Below are 20,514 nucleotides of genomic sequence, written 5' to 3'. Positions count from 1 at the left end.
GTGACCTGCTGCTCCAACTCCCCTCTGTCAGTGACCCCATCAACTGCAGCAGATCAGGTTGAGCAGGGTGCACCTGCACCTGAGCAGGAAACTCTTAGGCAGGGTGGCGCCCTCAAGACCTCGGGCCATCAGAGGACACCCGGCAAAATTATCTCAGGCGACAGGACATAGCAGTCAACAGGGTGCCTCCACCTCAACTTTGGAAAAACAGGGCTGCACCCAGACATAGGGGTAGGGTTAGAAAGATTAAGAAATTACTCATTGCGTAGAGTTTTCACTTTTATAAATGTATTTTGAATCTATCCTTCTCCAAGTCCCATGGATTCAATTTATATTTAATTTGCTTCTACATTTCGCTGTGATTTAAGGTCCAAAATTTAGCCCCTCACCAATGAAACCCCATCTGTATTTTCAGTTGCATAAATTCTCACACACTTTCAGCATGGTGAGCAACCTTTAATTTCACATCCACGACATCAGGAATTACACATAATTTATGACACTGATGCCCGGCCAATATACCCGTCAGCCTCTATTCTCAGCCAAATATGCCTTGAGGTTGGAAGAAGTGCTCATCAGGGTTATTGACTTAACTGCTGCTGTTGCGCTGATGTCTGTTGCTTGTGGATGGCACAATTAATCATCACAACTCACATTATAATTGTATGTCCAACGTGTCGTTTACATTGGCCAATGTGTCGTTTACAATGGCAGCTAATTTATGAGAATTAGTTTATGAAAAATGTACTGGAAACTCGAAACCCATAGACTTCCATGCTTCTCTGCAGGAAGATGTAGTGTCCGCATTTAAAGTTGAACATCATTCCTTACTGAGTTCCCACTCTCTCCATGCATGACACTGAACTAGGCAAGTAAGGATCCATCAGGAATCTTACGCTTGACTGAAGGAGCAGTTAGAGTGTGCAATGTAAGAGGTGTGTTCATCTTGATGAAGCCATTTCCTTAACTCCAACGATCTTTAATTGGACCGGCACAGCTGTTTTGTGGGGCTCCACATGCTCCTTGAGTAAAGGCACAGCACACAACTCATCTGGAATTCATTGCATGACAGTGCTATCATTGACTGAGGGTATGTAGACAGGAATAGACTCTGGGAGCTGTACCGTGTTGAGGATTGTGATGCTCCCAAAACAATGCATATGCAACTCTCCTAAGGCCTCAGCAGGGTCTATGAAGGAAAGATTTAGTCATTGGCTGTTGTATCAATAATGACTGTTCAAGGTTTTGCCCTAATGCAAAGGTCATTTAGGTCAGAGACTTGTCAGGCTTCTGGCTATTGCAGGGTCCCGAGTGGTTGCACCTCAGCAAACCATTGTCCTGGTGAGTTACTCTCAGTGAGGCCAACACAAACAAACCTTGAAACTTTACTGCATGATCTACATGTTAATGATTACTGCTTCGTGATGTGCAGATGGCGATTGGCAGGCAGTAGTAAGATGATGCCTCAGCATTCTGCATTGAGGATGCTATGGAGCTCTCATGATGCTGCTCCCCATTGAGCCATATAAGCGGTAATGCACAAAAGAGTGAAATGTGTGTTCGGGCCACCTTATTGAGCTGGTGTCAAACTGACATGATTGTATCCCCGTGTAATTTGGACTTGCAGCTGCTTCTAAGCTGCCATGTGCACTGACTTGGTGAGGTCATGAGTGAAAGGACTATACTATATGGAGTTGCTTAAGTATGTGCACGAAGGGAGTGCTAATCAGATTCCACAGTGATCATATGTTGCCAAGGCTACTAATTAAGGTGTGGTTTAATCGTTTCCAAGGATGATCCCATCGTGAGGGCATACAATGAGTACTGATATTTCCATAATCATTATGAGAGCATTGAAATGTCAAGAGATTTTCTCACTGAGATTGAAGGTGATGGAGAGTTACAAGCAGCAAAGGCTGAAGAAAATATCTATTGTGAGAACTGGTCAGCACTTTACTCCTTCTGGAATCTTGTAGCTATCAGGTTTACAGGCACGTCTGCTGCCTCATTCCAGTGCAATGGCCTCCTCGTGTGGTTTGTCTTAATCCTCGGCCTTTTCAGATCTATCCCCATCCTCCTCGTGTAAGGAGACATCTCACTCCTCTTATTTCTTCCTCAGTCCGTGGCCATATGCAGCAAGACCTGGACAATATCCAGGCTTTGGATGATAAGCCACAAGGAATATTCATGTCAAACAAGTGCCAGGCAATGACCAATTCCAACAAAAGACAATCCATCTATCGCCTCTTGATGTTCAATGGCATTACCATCGATGAATCCCCCACTATCAAAATCATGGGGGTTATCATTGACCAGAAACTGAACTGGACCAGCCATATAAATACTGTGGCTACAATAGCAGGTCAGAGGCTGGGATTTCTGTGGAAAGGAGCTCAACTCCTTTCTCCCCAAAGCCTGTCCATTATCTACAAGGCACAAGTCAGGAGTGTGATGGAATACTCTCCACTTGCCTGGATGAGTGCAGCTGCAACAACACACATGAAGCATGATACCATCCAAGACAAAGTAACCTGCTTAATTGGCCCATCATCCATCAACTTCAACATCCACTCCCTCCACCAACAACACACAGTGACAAAAGTATGTGCTATCTACAAGATGCACAGTAGCAACTCACAAAAGCTCCTTCGACAGCACCTTCCAAACCCGCAACATTTTTAAAAATGTATTCATTCATGGGGTGTGGGTGTCGCTGGCTGGGCCAGCATTTATTGCCCATCCCTAATTGCCCTTGAGAAGGTGGTAGTGAGCTGCCTTCTTGAACCGCTGCAGTACATGTGGTGTAGGTACAACCACAGTGCTGTTAGGAAGGGAATTCCAGGATTTTGACCCAGTGACAGTGAAGGAATGGCGATATGTTTCCATATGGTGAGTGACTTGGAGAAGAAATTCCAGATTGGCAGGGGGGTGTTCCCATGTGCCTGCTGCCCTTGGCCTTCTAGATGGCAGTGGTCATGGGTTAGGAAAGTGCTGTTTAAGGAGCCTTGATGAGTTCCTGCAGTGCTATAAATGGTACACACTACTACCATTGTGCGTCGGTGGTGGAGGGAGTGAATGTTTGTTGATGGGGTGCTAATCAAGTGGGTGGCTTTGTCCTGGATGGAGTCAAGCTTCTTGAGTGTTGTGGGAGCTGCACTCATCCAGGCAAGTGGGGAGTATTCCATCACATTCCAGACCTGTGCCTTGTAGATGGTGGACAGGTTTTGGAGAGTCAGGAGGATTCCTAGCCTCTGACCTGCTCTTGTAACCACAGTTTATATAGCTAGTCCAATTCAGTTTCTGGTCAATGGTAACCCCCAGGATGTTGATAGTAGGGGATTCAGTGATGGTAATGCAATTGAATGTCAAGTGGTGATTATTAGGTTCTCTCTTGTTGGAGATGGTCATTGCCTGGCACTTGTGTGGCGTGAATGTTACTTGCCACTTGTCAGCCCAAGCCTGGATAGTGTCCCGGTCTTGCTGCATTTAGAGATGGATTGCTTCAGTATCTGAGGAGTTGCGAATGGTGTTGAACATTGTGCAGTCATCAGCAACATCCCCACTTCTGATCATATGATGGAAGGAAGGTCACTGATGAAGCAACTGAAGATGGTTGGGCCGAGGACACTACCCTGAGGAATTCTTGCAGTGATGTCCTGGAGCTGAAATGATTGACCTCCAACAACCACAACCATCTTCCTTTGTGCTAGGTATGACTCCAACTAACGGAGGGTTTTTCCCCTGATTCCAATTGACTCCAGTTTTGCTAGGGCTCCTTGATGCCACACTCGGTCAAATGTGGCCTTGATATCAAGGACAGTCACTCTCACCTCACCTCTAGAGTTCAGCTCTTTTGTCCATGTTTAAACCAAGGCTGTAATGAGGGCAGGAGCTAAGTGGCACTGGCAGAACCCAAACTGAGCATCAGTGAGCAGGTTATTGCTAAGTAAGTGCCTTGATAGCACTGTTGATGACCCCTTCCATCACTTTACTGATGATCAAGAGTAGACTGATGGGGCGTGAATTGACCGGGTTGGATTTGTCCTTTTTTGTGTGTACAGGGCATACCTGGGCAATTTTCCACATAGCCGGGTAGATGTCAATGTTGTACTGGAACAGTTTGGCTCAGGATGTGGCAAGTTCTGGAGCACAAGTCTTCAGTACTCTTTTCAAAATATTTTCAGGGCCCATAGCCTTTGTTGTGTCCAGTGCCTTCAGCAGTTCCTAGATATCATGTGAAGTGAATCAAACTGGCTGAAGATTGGCATCTGTGATGCTGGGGACCTCCGGAGGAGGCCAAGATGGATCATCCACTCGGCACTTCTGGCTGAAGATTGTTGCAAATGCTTCAGCCTTACCTTTTGCACTGATGTGCTGGGCTCCTCCATCATTGAGGATGGGGATATTTGTGGAGCCTCCTCCTCCTGTGAGTCGTTTAATTGTTCACCACCATTTGCGAATGGATGTGGCAGGACTGCAAACCTTAGATCTGATCTGTTGGTTGTGGAATTGTTTAGCTCTGTCCATCACTTGCTGCTTATACGGTTTGGCATGCAAGTAGTCCTGTGTTGTAACTTCACCAGGTTGAGGTCTCATTTTTAGGTATGCCTGGTGCTGCTCCTGGCATGCCCTCCTGTACTCTTCATTGAACCAGGGTTGATCCCCTGGCTTGGTGGCAATGGTAGGGTGGGGGAAGTGCCAGGCCACACAGATTGTGTTCGAGTATAATTATGCTGTTGCTAATAGCCCACAGCTCAATCTGTTCAAAACCTATCCCATTTAGCATGGTGGTAGTGCCACGCAATATAATGGAGGGTATCCACAATGTGAAGACGGGACTTCATCTCCACAACAGCTGTGCATGGCCACTCCTACCGATATTGTCATGGACAGATGCATCTGCGGCAGGCAGGTTGGTGAGGATGAGGTCAAGCATGTTTTTCCCTCTTGTTGGTTCCCTCACCACCTGCCGCAGACCCAGTCTAGCAGCTATGTCCTTTAGGACTCGACCAGCTCAGTCTGTAGTGGTGCTACTGAGCCACTCTTGGTGATGGACATTGAAGTCCCCCACCCAGGGTGCATTCTGTGCCCTTGCTTCCTCCAAGTGGTGTTCAACACAGAGGAGTTCTGGTTCATCAGCTGAGGAGGGGGGGGTGGACAGTATGTGGTAATCAGCAAGAGGTTTCCTTGCCCATGTTTATCCTGATGCCATGAGACCTCATGGGGTCTGGAATCGATGTTGAGGACTCCCAGGGCAACTCCCGCCTGACTGTATACCACTGTGCCCCCACGGTGCTGGGTCTGTCCTGCCGGTGGGACAGTGATGGTGATGCCTGGGACATTATCTGTAAGGTATGATTCCTTGAGTATGAGTATTCCAGGCTGTTTGCTTAACTAGTCTGTGAGACAGCTCTCCCAATTTTGGCACTAGCCCCCAGATGTTAGTGAGAAGGGCTTTGCAGGGTCAAAAGTGCTGAGTTTGCTGTTGTTGTTTCCAGTGCCTTGGTTGATGCCGGGTGGTCCCTCTGGTTCCAATCTTCTTAGGCTTTCTAACAGTTTGATACAACTGAGTGGCTTGCTAGGCCATTTCAGAGGGCATTGAAGAGTCAACCACATTTCTGTGGACCTGGAGTCACATGTAGGCCAGACCAGGTAAGGATGACAGATTTCCTTCCTTCAAGGACATTAGTGAACCAGATGGGTTTATATGACAATCGATAATGGTTTCATGGTGGTCAGTAGACTTTGAATTCCAGATTTTTATTGAAGGCAAATTTCATCATGGTGGGATTTGAACCCAGGTCCCCAGATCATTACACTTGGTCTCTGGATTACTGATCCAGCGATAATACCACACCACCGCCGCTTCCCCCACCTAGAAGGACAAGGACAACAGATGCAAAGGAACATCATCACACACAAGTTCCCCTCCAAGACACATACCATCCTGACTTGGTACTATATCGCCGTTCCTTCACTGTCGCTGGGTCAATATCCTGGAACTCCCTCCCTAACAGCACTGTGGGTGTACCTACACCACATGCACTGCAGCAGTTCAAGAAAGCAGCTCACCACCACCATCTCAAGGGCAATTAGGGATGGGCAATATGTGACGCCCATGTCCTGTGAATGAATAATTTTAAAAAGCCCCCATTTGCAGCACTATGTTGTACAGGGCGCAGACAATGATGATGGGTGACTCCGTGGTGAGTACTGAAAAGCCCCGCCTGACCGGTCCAAACATCGGAAATGAATCTTCAGGAGGCCAATCGTTTGCTCTATCAAGGACCTTGTGATGGAAGGTGCAGTTTTAAATCTCTCTTCAGCAGCACTGTGCAGACGGCGAATGGGCATCATCAGTCAGGTCTGAGGGTACCCCTTGTCCCTGAGGAACCAGCCCTGTAAACGCTAACATCCTTCAAAGATCTCTGGCACTTGCAAATGCATCAACATGTAAAAGTTGTGAGAGTTGCTTGGTACCTAGCACAAACATGGAGGATCTGCTTTCTGTGGTCACAAATTAACTGAATATTCAGAGAGTGAAATACTTTTCGACTCATAAATCTCACTGGCTGCTGCCAGGGAGCTCTCAAGGCCACATGTCTGCAGTCGATTGCACCCTGCACTTGTGGGAAATCTGAGATCGCTGCAAATCTAACAGCTCTGGCAGCTTGGCTTGCAGCATCCATCAGGAACTGGATGCAATGGTGAGCTTTTTGAAAATGGCATCTGTCACTTCCCTTCTGCATTTGTGATTGCTGATTGTGATATTCCGCAAAGGACCTGCTGGCAAAAAAGTTCAGTGCATCAATCGCCTTCAAAGCCACCAGCACGGAATGACCTCCAAGTCCTTGCGGCATTAATTCTTCACGGAGAAGGTGGCAAATGTGAGTTACCACAACCCTCGACAAGCAAATGTGCCCGCAGCATTGTCTTTCACTCATCTCCATATAGGAGCTGCAAGTTCCATATATCCTTAGTTGCGCCACACAGCTTAGTGTATTTTGCCCCACTTCGAGAGCATCTGGAACTTCCTGGGGCCCTACTCCCTCTTGCTACTCAGGCCGATGCTCCTGCCAGACCTGTGCCAATCAATGATGGGGCCCTTCTTCTCCTAATTCAAATTACAGCAAGCAACAAGACAGTGTTGCCTGCAGCTTGCATTCTCCACTTCTCCTTGGATCTGTGAACAAATAGATTTGAGATGCATTGCAACCTCCCCTTAAATACTCTCCCTCCATTTCCAAGCCAGAAAGCCAGTGTCAAGCCCTTGGCTTGCCGTCAGTCTAGACATGGCAGCCCCAGGCCACGTCTTGCAGGTGAAACACATCCTGGAGGTCCACAGGTAGCTTAGCATCCTCCTCAGACATGATTGTGCATTCACAATGAGTGTCTTGATCAAGGTGAATACAGCCATGTGCTATGACCCTCAGTCAGGTTATTGTCAGCTTGCCTCCATTAGCCCAGACATTATCGATGTCCTAGCCTTGTACTAATGCCATGACTGTAAGCATGGTGTCTAGTAAGCCATAACCTTACAATAGGAATATTGAGGCTTGTATAGCACATGTAGATTCTGTCCAGCAGCCATGGCCCTTGATTGTTTGATCCTCCTTCCCTTTTTACACGCCTCTGTCAGGAACAGATGGTCATTCGAGCCAACTCAAATGTAGTCCCAAAACCTAATGGATTCTCGCATGAAAGCACACCTTTGGTAAAGGAACAATGCTCCTTCAATGGGTATTTGACCCTTGAAACCAGTACTCAGCTTGTGTCCTGTCTCCGATTCACCCCTCCCCTCTGGTCCTTGTCCCTCCCCAATCCTGCCTCCGTCTCACCCCACCATTCTCATCCTTAACCCCCCTGGTCCTGCCACCATCTCACCCCTCCCATCTGGTCTTTGCCACCCCATCCCCAGTCCTGCCTCCGCCTCACCCCTCCCCGCTGTTCATGCCTCCTGCACCCGGCCTTGGTGCAGTTTGTGCCTTAGGCACCTGATATGTTTCAGTGACGGTCTGAAAGGAAGGTGTAAGCAGTGTCTACAGATCTCCAAGTCACGGGTGAAGTTAAGCTGGCCAGGTGCGCACCGCTTGTATACAGTCATAAAGCAAAACATTCTAAACAGCCGCAGGCAGGACACTGAATTTGGGGGGGGAAACGCAATTCCGACAAGCTGGCCTTTTAATGAGCATTCACGAGATGCTAATGAATGCAAATGGGAATCGAAACGTCAACTTTATTCTTCTCCGCCGATGCTGCCAGACCTGCTGAGTTTTTCCAGGTAATTGTGTTTTTGTTTGGGAATCCCAACATTGTTTGGCAGGAAACTTGATCCACCTTTAACCTGCCTTGAAAGTCGGGAGAGCAGAATTCCAAACTATTTTTCAGCTGCCGGGAAACGGATTTTATTCATTCACATCAAATTAAATGCCCCCACCCACCATGCTGCGAGTGGGAGCAGAAGATTCCGCCCAGTATCTCACTATAATTTCCCATCTCAGGTTTCATTTTAGTGACTCTTTCTTCTAATTTTTATATGCCAGCATTATTTCCCTTTGTATTATTCAGTAGCCTTTTCTCAGATTCCGTTTTAAACTTCTAATCTTGCTCTAGACTTTAATCATCATCATGAGTTTCTTTAGCATTGTTAGTCCTAATTTCATCACATATCTCTTAAGTTTTATTTTACCTCCTTCTATTTATCCACAGAACTCTGTTCCTTGATGCACTGCCTTTTTATCATGGTGGAATATATTTATTTTATACGCCATCTATCTCATATTTGAAGATTTTCCACTGCTGATCCATTGATGTGTTCTTCTGCCTCATTTACTTTAGATCAGATCATTTCTTATCTCACCGAACTTCATTTCTCTTATAGTCCAGCAAGCTTATTGTTGACTCTTTGCTCTATTCTTACATTGAAATGTTATGGTCATAATTTCCCAATGGTTCTAAAAATTTAACATTGGTTATTTGACCCATTTCGTTCCCAGAATTAAATCAAACAACAATTCTTCCATTGCCGGGATCAGGGGCAACAATAACTTGTATTCATGCAGTACTTATAACATAGTAAAACATCCCAAGGTGTTTCACAAGAGTATTGTCAAATAAGATCTGACATTGATTCATATGAGGAGATATAGGACAGATGACCAACAGCTTAGCCAAAGAAGTACCCTTTAAGGAACCTCTTGAAAGAAGAGAGGCTGAGAGGTTTCGTGAGGGAATTCCTGAGCATGTGGTCCAGGTAGCGGAAGACACGTTTGCCAATGGTGGAGTGATTAAAATTGCAGGATACACAAGAGGCCAGAATTGGGCGAGTGCAGAGATCTCCAATGTTAGTAGGGCTGGAGGAAGTTACGGACATAGGGGGAGACAAGGCTTGGGTGGATACGAAGACAAGGATGAAAATTTATAGCTGAGGTGTTGCCGGACTTGGAACCATTGTAAATACAAGGATGGGCTGATAGGCGAACGGAACTTGGTTCAGAAACCCAACTGATTCAAACATGATGCCGTGGGAAAGATGCACGCAGGTTTGAGAGGTGACAGCATGTTCAAGGATTTTAAGGAGGCAAGGGAAGATGTAGGTGGGGCAACAGTTTATAAGGACAGAGCATACTGATGTAGGAAGCTGTCCTGGATGAATTCTAAAAAGAGTTTCTCACATTGAACACATGCATTACCTTTATTCCAATCAATATTGGGACAGTTAAAAAATTGCCCGATATTATTGTCCTGTTGTTCTTACGCTCTTCTCACCTACCTGATTTCCACTGGGATCCACTTTGGGCTGAGTAATGTGCAATTTCCTTTCCTATTTCTTAATTCAATTCATATGGAATCTATTATAATCCAACTCCTATTTTTTCTGGTGTGCACATTTAAATTTTGATATTCTATACTCCTGTAGTAATGTTGTTAAGCTCTAACTATCTCCGAGCTTCCAATTGGCATTTCCTCTGCTCCCCGGAACCCTCCGCAAATGTCTCCAACTCTCAGCTAGAGTTGGAGACTTTGGACAGTTCAGACTTACTTACCTGGATAGTTACCCAGGAAATGGTAGGCCGAAAAATCTTAGTCTAACTCCTCCTCCACTCATACTGATCCACCCCCTGACTACCCAGCCTGGCACCCCACCTCACCTGACTACACCCCCATCAGACCCAGATAACCATCCCCCCACCCCGCACCCCGCCCCCCAGCTACCCCCACTACCCATCCCCCACTCAACCTGACTAGCCCCGACCTGACTTCTCCCGACCTCAATGTGAAGGCAGGACTTTGTCTCCACAAGGACTACTCGGTGGTCACTGCGACCAATACTGTCATGGACAGATGCATTTGCAGCAGGCAGGTGGGTGAGGATGAGGTCAACTACATTTTGCCCTCTTGTTGGTTCCCTCACCACCTGCCGCAGACCCAGTCTAGCAGCTATGTCATTTAGGACTTGGCTAGCTCGGTCAGTAGTGGTGTTACTGAGCAACTCCTGGTGATGGACATTGAAGTCCCCCACCCAAAGTACATTCTGTGTCCTTGCTACCCTCAATGCTTCCTCCAAGTGGTGTTCAACATGGAGGAGCACTGATTCATCAGCTGAGGGAGGGCAGTACGCAGTAATCAGCAGGATGTTTCCTTGCCCATGTTTGACCTGATGCCATGAGACTTCATGGGGGTCCGGAGTCGATGTTCAGGAGTCCCAGGGCAACTCCCTCCTGACTGTGTACCACTGTGCCGCCACCTCTGCTGGGCCTGACCTGCCGGTGGGACAGGGCATACTCAGGAATAGTGATGGTGGTGTCTGGGTCATTAACTGTAAGGTATAATTCCGTGAGGATGACTAGGTCTGGCTGTTGCTTGACTAGTCTGTGAGACAGCTCTCCCAATTTTGGCACTGGCCCCTAGATGTTAGTAAGGAGGACTTGGCAGGATCGTCAGGGCTGAGATTGCCGTTGCAGTTTTTGGTGCCTAGGTCAATGCCGGGTGGTCCGTCCAGTTTCACTCCTTTTTTGTGACTTTGTAGCGGTTTGTTACAACTGAGTGGCTTGCTGAATGCATTTCCACAAATAAACCAGTGAAGGGGTAAGATTAACAAAATAAATTTAACATCCAACATCAAAAGTCACTCATCAAAAAAAAGGCTCACACGAAATAAGGAAGTAAAGATGTGCAGGAAGTCAGACTCCATCAATTACAATCTTAGAGTGTCTTATGGAAAAAATAGTACCGGTTAAGAACTTCCACAAAGACACAAGATCACGAATAATGCAACATTTTTTCAATGGAGCTTACCTAAATACCTGCAGCCTCACAACCACTCCCATTTCTTCTTCCCCAAATTCCATCTTTGATTTTCAAGCAAGGTACTTTCTCACCTCCCCATCCTCAGGCTATTTCCCAGCACTTACCCATATTGTTCACTTGACCTTTCTACCTGCTGAGGTAGTTTATTTGCTGTGCCCTCTCTGAAGTCTTTATTTTCTTCCTTCTAACTTTAACCCCCTAAAGGAGTTTGCCTGAAGCCTGTTTCTTCCATTCCTCTCCCACTGAATTGGTTTTCTTGCCTCCCTTCATCACTGAGGGCAGTGTATCACTCCCCACTGCTGAGAGTATTTGGACCTCTCTGCTGAGAAAGAACACCATTCTCTCCCTCCCTACCTCCACACCATCCATTGAGAGAGTACCCTTGAAGTACTTTGTGTTGTGTTTTATGCCTTGGAGATATGCAGAAATGACACACCAGCTTCTATAGCTAAACAGGAGGTTTACTTACAGTGTTTTTAAAATGTCTGCATATAAGCATCCAGCTGTTTGCTTTCAGTTTAGTTTTTGCTTCTCTCTGTAACCACTCCCGGGTTTGACTAACAACATAGAGATCAGTCAACAGACACACACAATCAAACACGGAACAACTGAACACTATACTTTGCATCCTTCTCTTTCCACTGAGTTGGTTTACTTACACCTCTTTTGCAATTCTCACTGCCAGTTGAGATAGTTTCCTTGCCCCACAGCAGAGTTATTTCCCTAATTTATGGCTGTGGTGGTTTCCTTGCTACCCACCCTTAGCTGACTTATGTCTTAGGCTTACTTTTGCTTTTCAAATTAATTTGCCAGAACAGTTAGGAAAAGGGGATAAAGGAATGGATTTTTTACAATGTGTACAGGGCTCCTTTCTAACCTAATACATAAATAGCACAACAATGAAGGATTGGCTACTGAATCTAGTAATGGGGAATGAGACAGATCAGGTAAAATAAGTAAAAATAGACAAACATCTAGGCAACAGTGAGCATAATAGTGCTTGAAGATAAAGATTGATAAGGACATATTGACAAAATAAAATATTGGAGAAAAGCCAGTTTTGAGAGACTGAGAATTGAACTTTGAAAAATAGAATGGACAGCGATATTGTCAAATCATGATGTACAACAGCAATGGGAAATATTTAAAATGTTGTTCTGGAAAAATATATTTCACTAACAACAAGAACAAGCTAAACAACACTAATGAGTCACCATGAATAAATAAAGATAAAAGGGAAAAACTCAGGGTTAGAAACGAGGCAAATGCTAAGTACACGGACAGCAGGGGAGAACATGACAAGGGAGAATACAAAGAGATTAAAAGAGAAGAAAAAACAACAATTAGGAGGGCAAAGAAGAACTATGGAATTAAATTATCAAGAAAAATAAGACGAAATAGTAAAATATCTTTCAGGCACATAGAGAAAGGAAAGTTGTGATGGGAATAGAGCCACCTAATGACAGACAATATAATATCACAGGCAACAATAGAGAAATGGCAGAAATATAAATAATTACTTTGCTTCAGCATTTACCAGGGAAGCAGAGCGGTAATCATGATATTGCATTTAGAATAAAAAGAGGCAAAATATCAAATAAATTAATCAAACTTAAAGAGGATAAAATCCCTGGTCTGGATGGATCGCATCCACACATTTTAAAATAATCTAGGGGAGTGATAGCAGAGACATTGCTGTGCATTTTTACTAATTTGTTAATGAAAGTTGTAGCGCCAGAAGACTTGCAGATAACTGACGTTATACCTATATTTAAGAAGGGAAATAGAGCATGTTCAAGGAACCATAGACCATCAGCTTAACATCAGTGGTAGGAAAAATAATGGGATCCCTACTAAAGAAGAGAATAGAAGAACATCTAGAAATCAAAAATATAATAATAGACAGTGCGGATTTCAAAAGGGAAGTTTTGTTTGATTAGCCGTATTGAATTTTTTGAAGAGGTAACACAGAGAGTAGGCAAGAGTAGTACAGCAGATGTCATCTATCTAGATTTTCAATATGCCTTTGATAAGGTACCACATAACAAACTAGAATAAGGACAGAAAATGTGAAGACTGGGGTCAGTCCATGTCTACATACAGCAAGACTTAGATAACATGTAGGCTTGGGCTAATAAATGCCAAGGAACAGTCAAACCACAGAAGTGTTAGCCAATGACCTAGCACGTCAACTTTCCAACAAGAGAGAATCTAATCATCTCCCCTTGATATTCAATGGTATTACCATCACTGAATCCCCCAATATCAATTTCATGGGGGGTTACCATTGACCAGACCCTGAACTGGATTAGTCATGTAAATACTGTGGCTACAAGAGTAAGCTAGGAATTCTGCAGTGAATAACTTATCTCCTGACTCCCCAAAAGCTGTCCACCATTTACAAGGCACAAGTCAGGAATATGATGGAATACTCTCCACTTGCCTGGATGAGTGTGACTCCAACAACACTCAACACCATCCAGAACAAAACAGCTGCTTAATTGGCACGCCATTCACCACCTTAAACATTCACTGCCATCACCATCAATGCACAGTGGCGACAATGAGTGCACCATCTACAAGATGCACTGCAGCAACTCAGCAAGTCTTCTTCGACCTTCCAAACCCGCGACCTCTAGCACCTAGAAGGACAAGGGTAGCAGATGCATGGGAACACCACCACCTGCAAGTTCCCCTCCAAGCCACACACCATCCTGACTTGAAAATACATCACCGTTTCTTCACTAGAAACCTGGAACTCCCTTTCCAACAGCACTATAGGTGCACCTACGCTGGATGGACTACAGCGATTTAAGAAGGCGGCTCACCACCATCTTCTTAAGGGCAATTAGGGATGACCAATGATGCTCACATCCCACAAATGAATAAAAAGTCAGCCAGTCTGCTGCCTTTCAGCCATCATCATGAACCATTGCTTAGAGATGAGGAATTTCCCCTGTACATATGGGTTATGACTTCCCTGTGAGGACAATGTATCTATAGCAAGAGCTATGCAACCACAAGAAACATTGTGGAGCAGAACTTCTGCATCTTTAATCAATGGTTCCGCTGCTCAGGTACTCATCAGAGCACATGTCTAAGTTTGTGGAAGTCTGCTGTGTTCTCTACAACATTGCATATCATGAGGTCACATCCCCTGGCAACAGGCATCAGAAGGCCACCTCAGAGGAAGAGGAAGGAGGAAGTGGAGGAGGAAGCCAAGGGAGGCAGCCAAAATCCCTTGGCATCTGACCGGCTGTCCGTGACTGCCTACTGAGACTTCATTATCTCGAAGAATTCATCCCATCATCCCATTGTCCTTGACCGAAATCCTGAAATAAAAGTTGCCAAAGAAAAAGCTTTCCATTACAACTTTATCCATCAATACATCCTCTGATACATACACAATTGATCTATTCACTCTTGTACATCCCCTTAGTGCCTCCCTTGCATGTGCCTAAGTGCTCCTTCATAGTGCTGTCCCAGTGGCTGCAACATTGCTGTCAACTTTCACTGAGGGAGACTGCAAATGACCTTGCAGGATGACCTCAAGCAGCTCTGGGCCTTGAGGGATCGGCATTGGGGGAAGAAGTCTGGACTGGCTTGATAAGAGCACTGGTGGAGTGGCAGTGGTGGGAGCAAAAACACTGTCGTCATAAGAAAGGACAACAGGTATGTAAACCTCACTGCCACTCCCCAGGGCGGCACCTCAGCAATCCTAGTAATCTGCTGCAGGACAAATTGTTGGAATGCTGTGAGAGCATGCCTGTTCCTTTGAGTACTGAGGTCTGGGCAACAGTCTGAACCTGCGAGGCAGCAAGCATGGATCTCATAATCCCAGCCTGAGCTTCCAGTATGGCATTGAGATGTTGGATGCCTTCCGCCTACTGCTGTGGAAGCTGAGACAGCAGCCATCACACTCTTCATCATGGCTGGGTCCACAAGGACTGTCACAAAGCTGGTCACCACTTCCATGTTAAAAAGGTGAGCTCCAAACTCTGTACGATGCCCTGTGAATGATGGAGCTGGATTCCTCCAGGCATGACAGTAACAACAGGCTGTCTCCTGCTGCAGAACCCTATTGCAAACTCACCCTCCAGAGTGTTTGCACATGAACTATCATTTCCCCGGGCATGGCTGCAGGCCACATGCAGATTCTGTGTCTACACTAGCCTTTAACGTACAGACCATCCCAGTATCTGAGCTGGTGGCTGCAAGGATCAGATCAAATGATGGTGCTTCTTCCTCAGAGATCTGTAGCAGCTCTCCCCTTCCTCATCAGAATGAAGTGGCTGCCCAAGTGCCAGTTTTTGACTTCCAAAAACAATAAATGCAGATGGAGAATTAGAGTGAGGGGAAGGGTGTGAGATGAAAAGCAAGAGGTCTATGGTCACATAATCTGCATCTTATAGTTCATGCTAGATCATAGGATGAGGATGAGGTGGGAGTTGAGAACAAGCAGAAAACAGTAACATACTGCGATTTTGAATATTCCTGGCAATGCCAGGTTCAATGGGCTTTGTCACAGCCATCCACACGATGCGAAGCATCATCTCCTCCAGAAGGATCAGATGATCAAACGTGTCCATGCCCTTCCATTTCTGGTCTATTCCCTCCTGTTATGGGTCACCTTTTAAGGGAGAATGTCAGTGGCTGTGTTCAGGTGATGTGCCTGCCGTAGTTGAATAGCTGGAGGTATGTGGAAGCAGGGAATGACCCTGGCAGCATTGGAAGATGTGTGAGGGTGAGGTGGAGTACATAGGTCTGAGTCTATGAGTGCCAGGCACTGCTGCTGGGTGAGCGATGGGGGTGTGGTGCATTGAGCAGCGTGAGAGGTTGGTGGTCTGGTGGGTAGGGCATGTCCTTTTGAAAATGCATTCACTGACCTTCACCATCTTTGTGAAGTCATTAAAATTCTTACAGCACCACAGCCAGGACCTCGAGGCATGACTCCGGGAACTGACCTCCCTGATACCTGCTCCCATTCCCTTAGGAGGGTTTCCTTTGAAGGCCTTCCGGTCTCCCAAGGAAACATTGCTTCTCTCCCGCTTTTGACCTTGCACACTAAAGCCTCCAGTGCCACATCAAAAAACCTGGGAACCGCTTCTCTTGGCTGTTGCTGCAATTGGGGTATTTCTCCTCGCAGTCAGTTCATGCACGGACAGCCAGCAGCAGCTTCCTTGTGACAACTGCAGCTCCCCCTTTATGAGGGGCAGGCTGCCTTTAAGAGGCGTTGGTTCGCTTAAACACGTGCGAGCCCTGAGCCCCTGTTGAGCATTGAACCATCCAGCAGCATGATTCACATTCAGAGTAACACTACAACCATTCAAATGAGGAAGCAGCGCAAAACCTATCTGCTGCCTGCCTCAATGGGACCGGGCACAGGCTAATCGTGAATCATGACTCCTGCACCCAAAAATGGAAGCAATCCAATTTTCCTTCCTACAGGTTTTGGGATTAGCGAAATAAAAGTGAAGTGTAATCGGTAGGGGTTTTAAATATGATTAGCTTTGCTGCTTTCTATATTTGGAAAGAAAGCCGTCCTCCAAAAAAAGAGTGACATACGAAATAGACTTCTTACTGCAGCTTCAAAACATCACACATATCCTTCCGCAATTTACAACAAAACACAGGGGGACAATGGATCAGCGTTCACATCGCGCACCATGTTTCATACCCAGGCACCCCTAGGGAAGCTAATGATTCTGCCAGCCGACTGCATTCCAAGAGAAAATTAAAGGACTCTGAAAAAGGCCCCTTGCGGAATCCCAGACCCCCCTGAACCCCCCAGAGCAGCCCTCTGGCTTTATGGCAATAGGGAATGCTCTCCAACTCTTACAACTTAATGTTGAGGGCCTGTCGGCCATCAAACGAAACCTCATTGGATGTCTTACCATCCTACACTCCACTGACATTGTTTGCCTACAAGAGACCCATATTGGAACTGAAGAAGCAGGTCGCTATTACATCAAAGACTTTGACCTCCTGAACTACTCCCCTTATACAAAACACAGTCATGCCACCTATGTCCGATCTGACAGTGCCAATGCAGCCACCTTGTCATCAAACAGATTCTGTGACACAATTTGGGTTGGTCGTTTCCATATTGCAAACGTGTATAAGCCTCCAAGTGCCAACTGGGATCAGCAAATCCTGCCAATATTGCCTCATCTAGCCACCCGCATGGGAGACTTCACCAGCCACCACTCTGACTGGGAGTAATCAGCACCAGACAGTGATGATGAACAGCTGCTAGAGTGGGTCTCCAGAAATGGCCTCACCCTGATAAACAACCCCCAGTAATAAGGAATGTTCAGCCAGATGGAATCAATAATACTCACCTGACCTGTGTTAGGTCAGTTCCCTTGATGGTCACCCCCAACCAGCACTGTCCTGGATAACTTCCCACATAGTCAACACAGGCCATTGCTCATTCACATTGGCATTTGCCTTCCCATCACCAACAGTGCAAAGAAGTTGTGATGGAACTTCCGTAAAGCAGATAAGCCAAAATGCAGTGAGACCTAGAACTGCATCATTGCAACCATACCTATTCATAATATACTTGTGGAGGAATCATATAGCCGTTTTTGTGGTGCCATTGGCAAAGCTGCTTGCACAGCCATCCCTTGTGGCTGTTGACTGGTCTACATCCCATGCCTTGATACAGAGAGTGCAGCACTCCTATGAATCATCTGGTGACCCTAATATAGCAAACCACCTCATCGAACCTCTCAATGTGCCATTGCGCCAGATGGGAGGAAACGACAGCAGGGCTCAATTTCAATCATTCAAGTCAGAAGTGCTGGAGCCTGATTCGCCGCTTTACAGCAGCGCAAAAATCACCGACACTAAATCGCCCATCAGTCACCCCAAACCAAATTGCCAGTCGGCTGTTCCATGTAGTGAGGACACCGTTGGAAAAGAAAATAAAACGCATCACTCAAAACGAACTGAGAAAACAAAACGCCAACAACATGCAGAACATGGCAGTCCCCACCCTTCAACACCACAGAACTGGAGAAAGCATTTAGGAACCTGAAAGCAGTGGAATAGGACAACATCACACCTGAATTCCTGAAACAACTTGCTTCCTGCTTGTGCCTGGCTGACTCAGTTCTACACAAGAATCATAAGCTCAAACTAGCTCCTGAAAGTATGGCTTATGGCAAAATCATTGCTAATCCAAAATCTGGAGACGATCTCATATTGGCGACTAGCTATCAATCAATTTCTCTACTTTTTGTGTGCTTTAAGATTTTCAAGTGTCCCATCCTGCAACGTACATCCCTGGAAGTAGAGACCATCCTTAACGTCAATCAAGTTGGTTTCCAACTTGGTTGACATTAGGAGCACAGCACATGATCAAATTCTGGCACTCACCACCTACATTGCAAATGGCTTCCAAAAGAATCTGAAGATAGGCATTGTGCTACTGGACCTCACAGCTGCCTGCAATACAGTGTGGCACACTGGCCTGCTCCTAAAGTTGTCCATAGTGCTTCCAGTCTGGGTCGGAACAACTGTTGAAGGACTCCATCACAACGGGTGATTCAAAGTCCTCCTTGGGCAAGGGGGGAGTGCATGGAGAAGATAGGCCAATGCACTACCACAGGGTTTAATGCTAGCCCCAACCCTGTTCAACATATATACAAATGACCCGTCAACATCCACGTCCCACAAGTTCACCTATGCTAATGACATTTTTGTGCCACCCAAGCTCCATCCTTCTGCACGCTGGACCAGGTCCTTAATGAAGACGTTACAAAGTCAATGGACTACTGCAGCACATGGCATATCATGCCAAATCCCTCTAAAGCCATAAACAGTGTATCCCACCTCCCTGCCAGTGTCAAAATAAAATTGCATATCTACATGGATGGCCAGAGATTAAAGCATGATCCCAACCCAACATAATTGGGAGTGGCACTAGATAAGATTCTGTCCTTCTGGGAACATTAGAAGAAAACAGCAGCAAAGGTCAAAACCAGAAACAACCTGCTGACTAAACTTTCTGGACCTATGTGTGGTGCTGCTGCCACAACACTCTGGACCTCAGCACTTGTTCTATCGTATTCCGCAGCAGAGTACTGTGCACCTGTCTGGCAAAGGTCATCACATACATATCTTGTTCACATTCAATTGAATGCAACAATGTGCATCAAAATTGGAACTCTCCGCCCAACACCCTCAACACCCCTCCCCTGGCTTCTTGTCCTTGCAAACATCACTCCCCTACACATCTGCCGACTGACGAAAAACTACAAGCTGGCTGGAACCATCTGTGCTGCACTTCACTTACTACGCCTTTGGATCAAGGAATGTGAAACACAGGAAGTCACTAACAAGTTCCTTGTGACAAACCACATCTGTCGAATGGCAGGCTTTGAACTACCACTGTGCGAGTGGTCCTTGCCAAACAGGCTCAAGACAGGTGAGGGCCCCAGTGCAGCCAATCTCCACCACTGGGGCCTCAGCACAAACTCCTTACAGATACAAGCAATGCTGCACATTGCCGACTAGTCCCCTCTGCAGACAAAGTGGCGGACTAATCACCTTAAACTCAGCAAATGAGGAGGCAATCACATGTCTTCAGGGATTTGCATTCACTAAATAAAATAATCAAAAAACTTTTGCATTTATTTCAAGTTTCTGCCCCATGTAAACTCAATATTGTTTGTTAATCCATTAGGAAATTAAACTTAAAGCCAACTAAGGTTTGGGCCACCAATCATATACTGTGAAGAACAAATTCATTAAAATGATATTCCAGTAGACCAGTAATTTCTCCATTAGAAAGGTTTTGGAAAGTTTGAAATTTTACTGTGGCCCATTAATAGAAAAGCCATCACAAATCATCAAAATAACTAATCGTGTTCCTAAAATTATCACTCACCAGACATGCCACTAATACTGAATCACTATTATTCCGCTCACAGGGGGATCGGCAGAGCTCAATCAGACGAGGAATACCTACATGTCAGATTAATAGAAAACCATGAGATATTTTAAAATACCATAAGAGCAACAATTAACATATTTCTAACTCCCATGTTCTCTATAAATCTCAAGCCTATGTTTTTGAGCAAGTTTTAAATATTGTAAAATAATTCATACATCTTTCATTTCCCTTCTTTTTCACTCCTGTTTTCAAGATGCTAACTCTTCTTGTGATACATTTCCACAAGTGGTGCCAACTCCACA

At 45.6% G+C, this 20,514-nt stretch overlaps 1 protein-coding gene across 1 annotated transcript in view; it reads right to left on the bottom strand.

The window, feature by feature from the left end:
* Positions 1-20,514, bottom strand: part of insc (INSC spindle orientation adaptor protein) — a 273,444-nt gene that overhangs the window by 8,708 nt on the left and 244,222 nt on the right. Inside the window, exon 10 of the mRNA XM_078547877.1 lies at positions 20,207-20,283. Within this exon, the coding sequence (XP_078404003.1) occupies positions 20,207-20,283 (77 nt within the window). The remainder of the gene's footprint in view (positions 1-20,206; positions 20,284-20,514) is intronic.

The sequence above is a fragment of the Cetorhinus maximus genome, chromosome 9, assembly GCF_964194155.1.
Source record: "Cetorhinus maximus chromosome 9, sCetMax3.hap1.1, whole genome shotgun sequence".
Lineage (NCBI taxonomy): Eukaryota > Metazoa > Chordata > Chondrichthyes > Lamniformes > Cetorhinidae > Cetorhinus > Cetorhinus maximus.
This window is presented reverse-complemented; position numbering and strand designations above follow the sequence as displayed.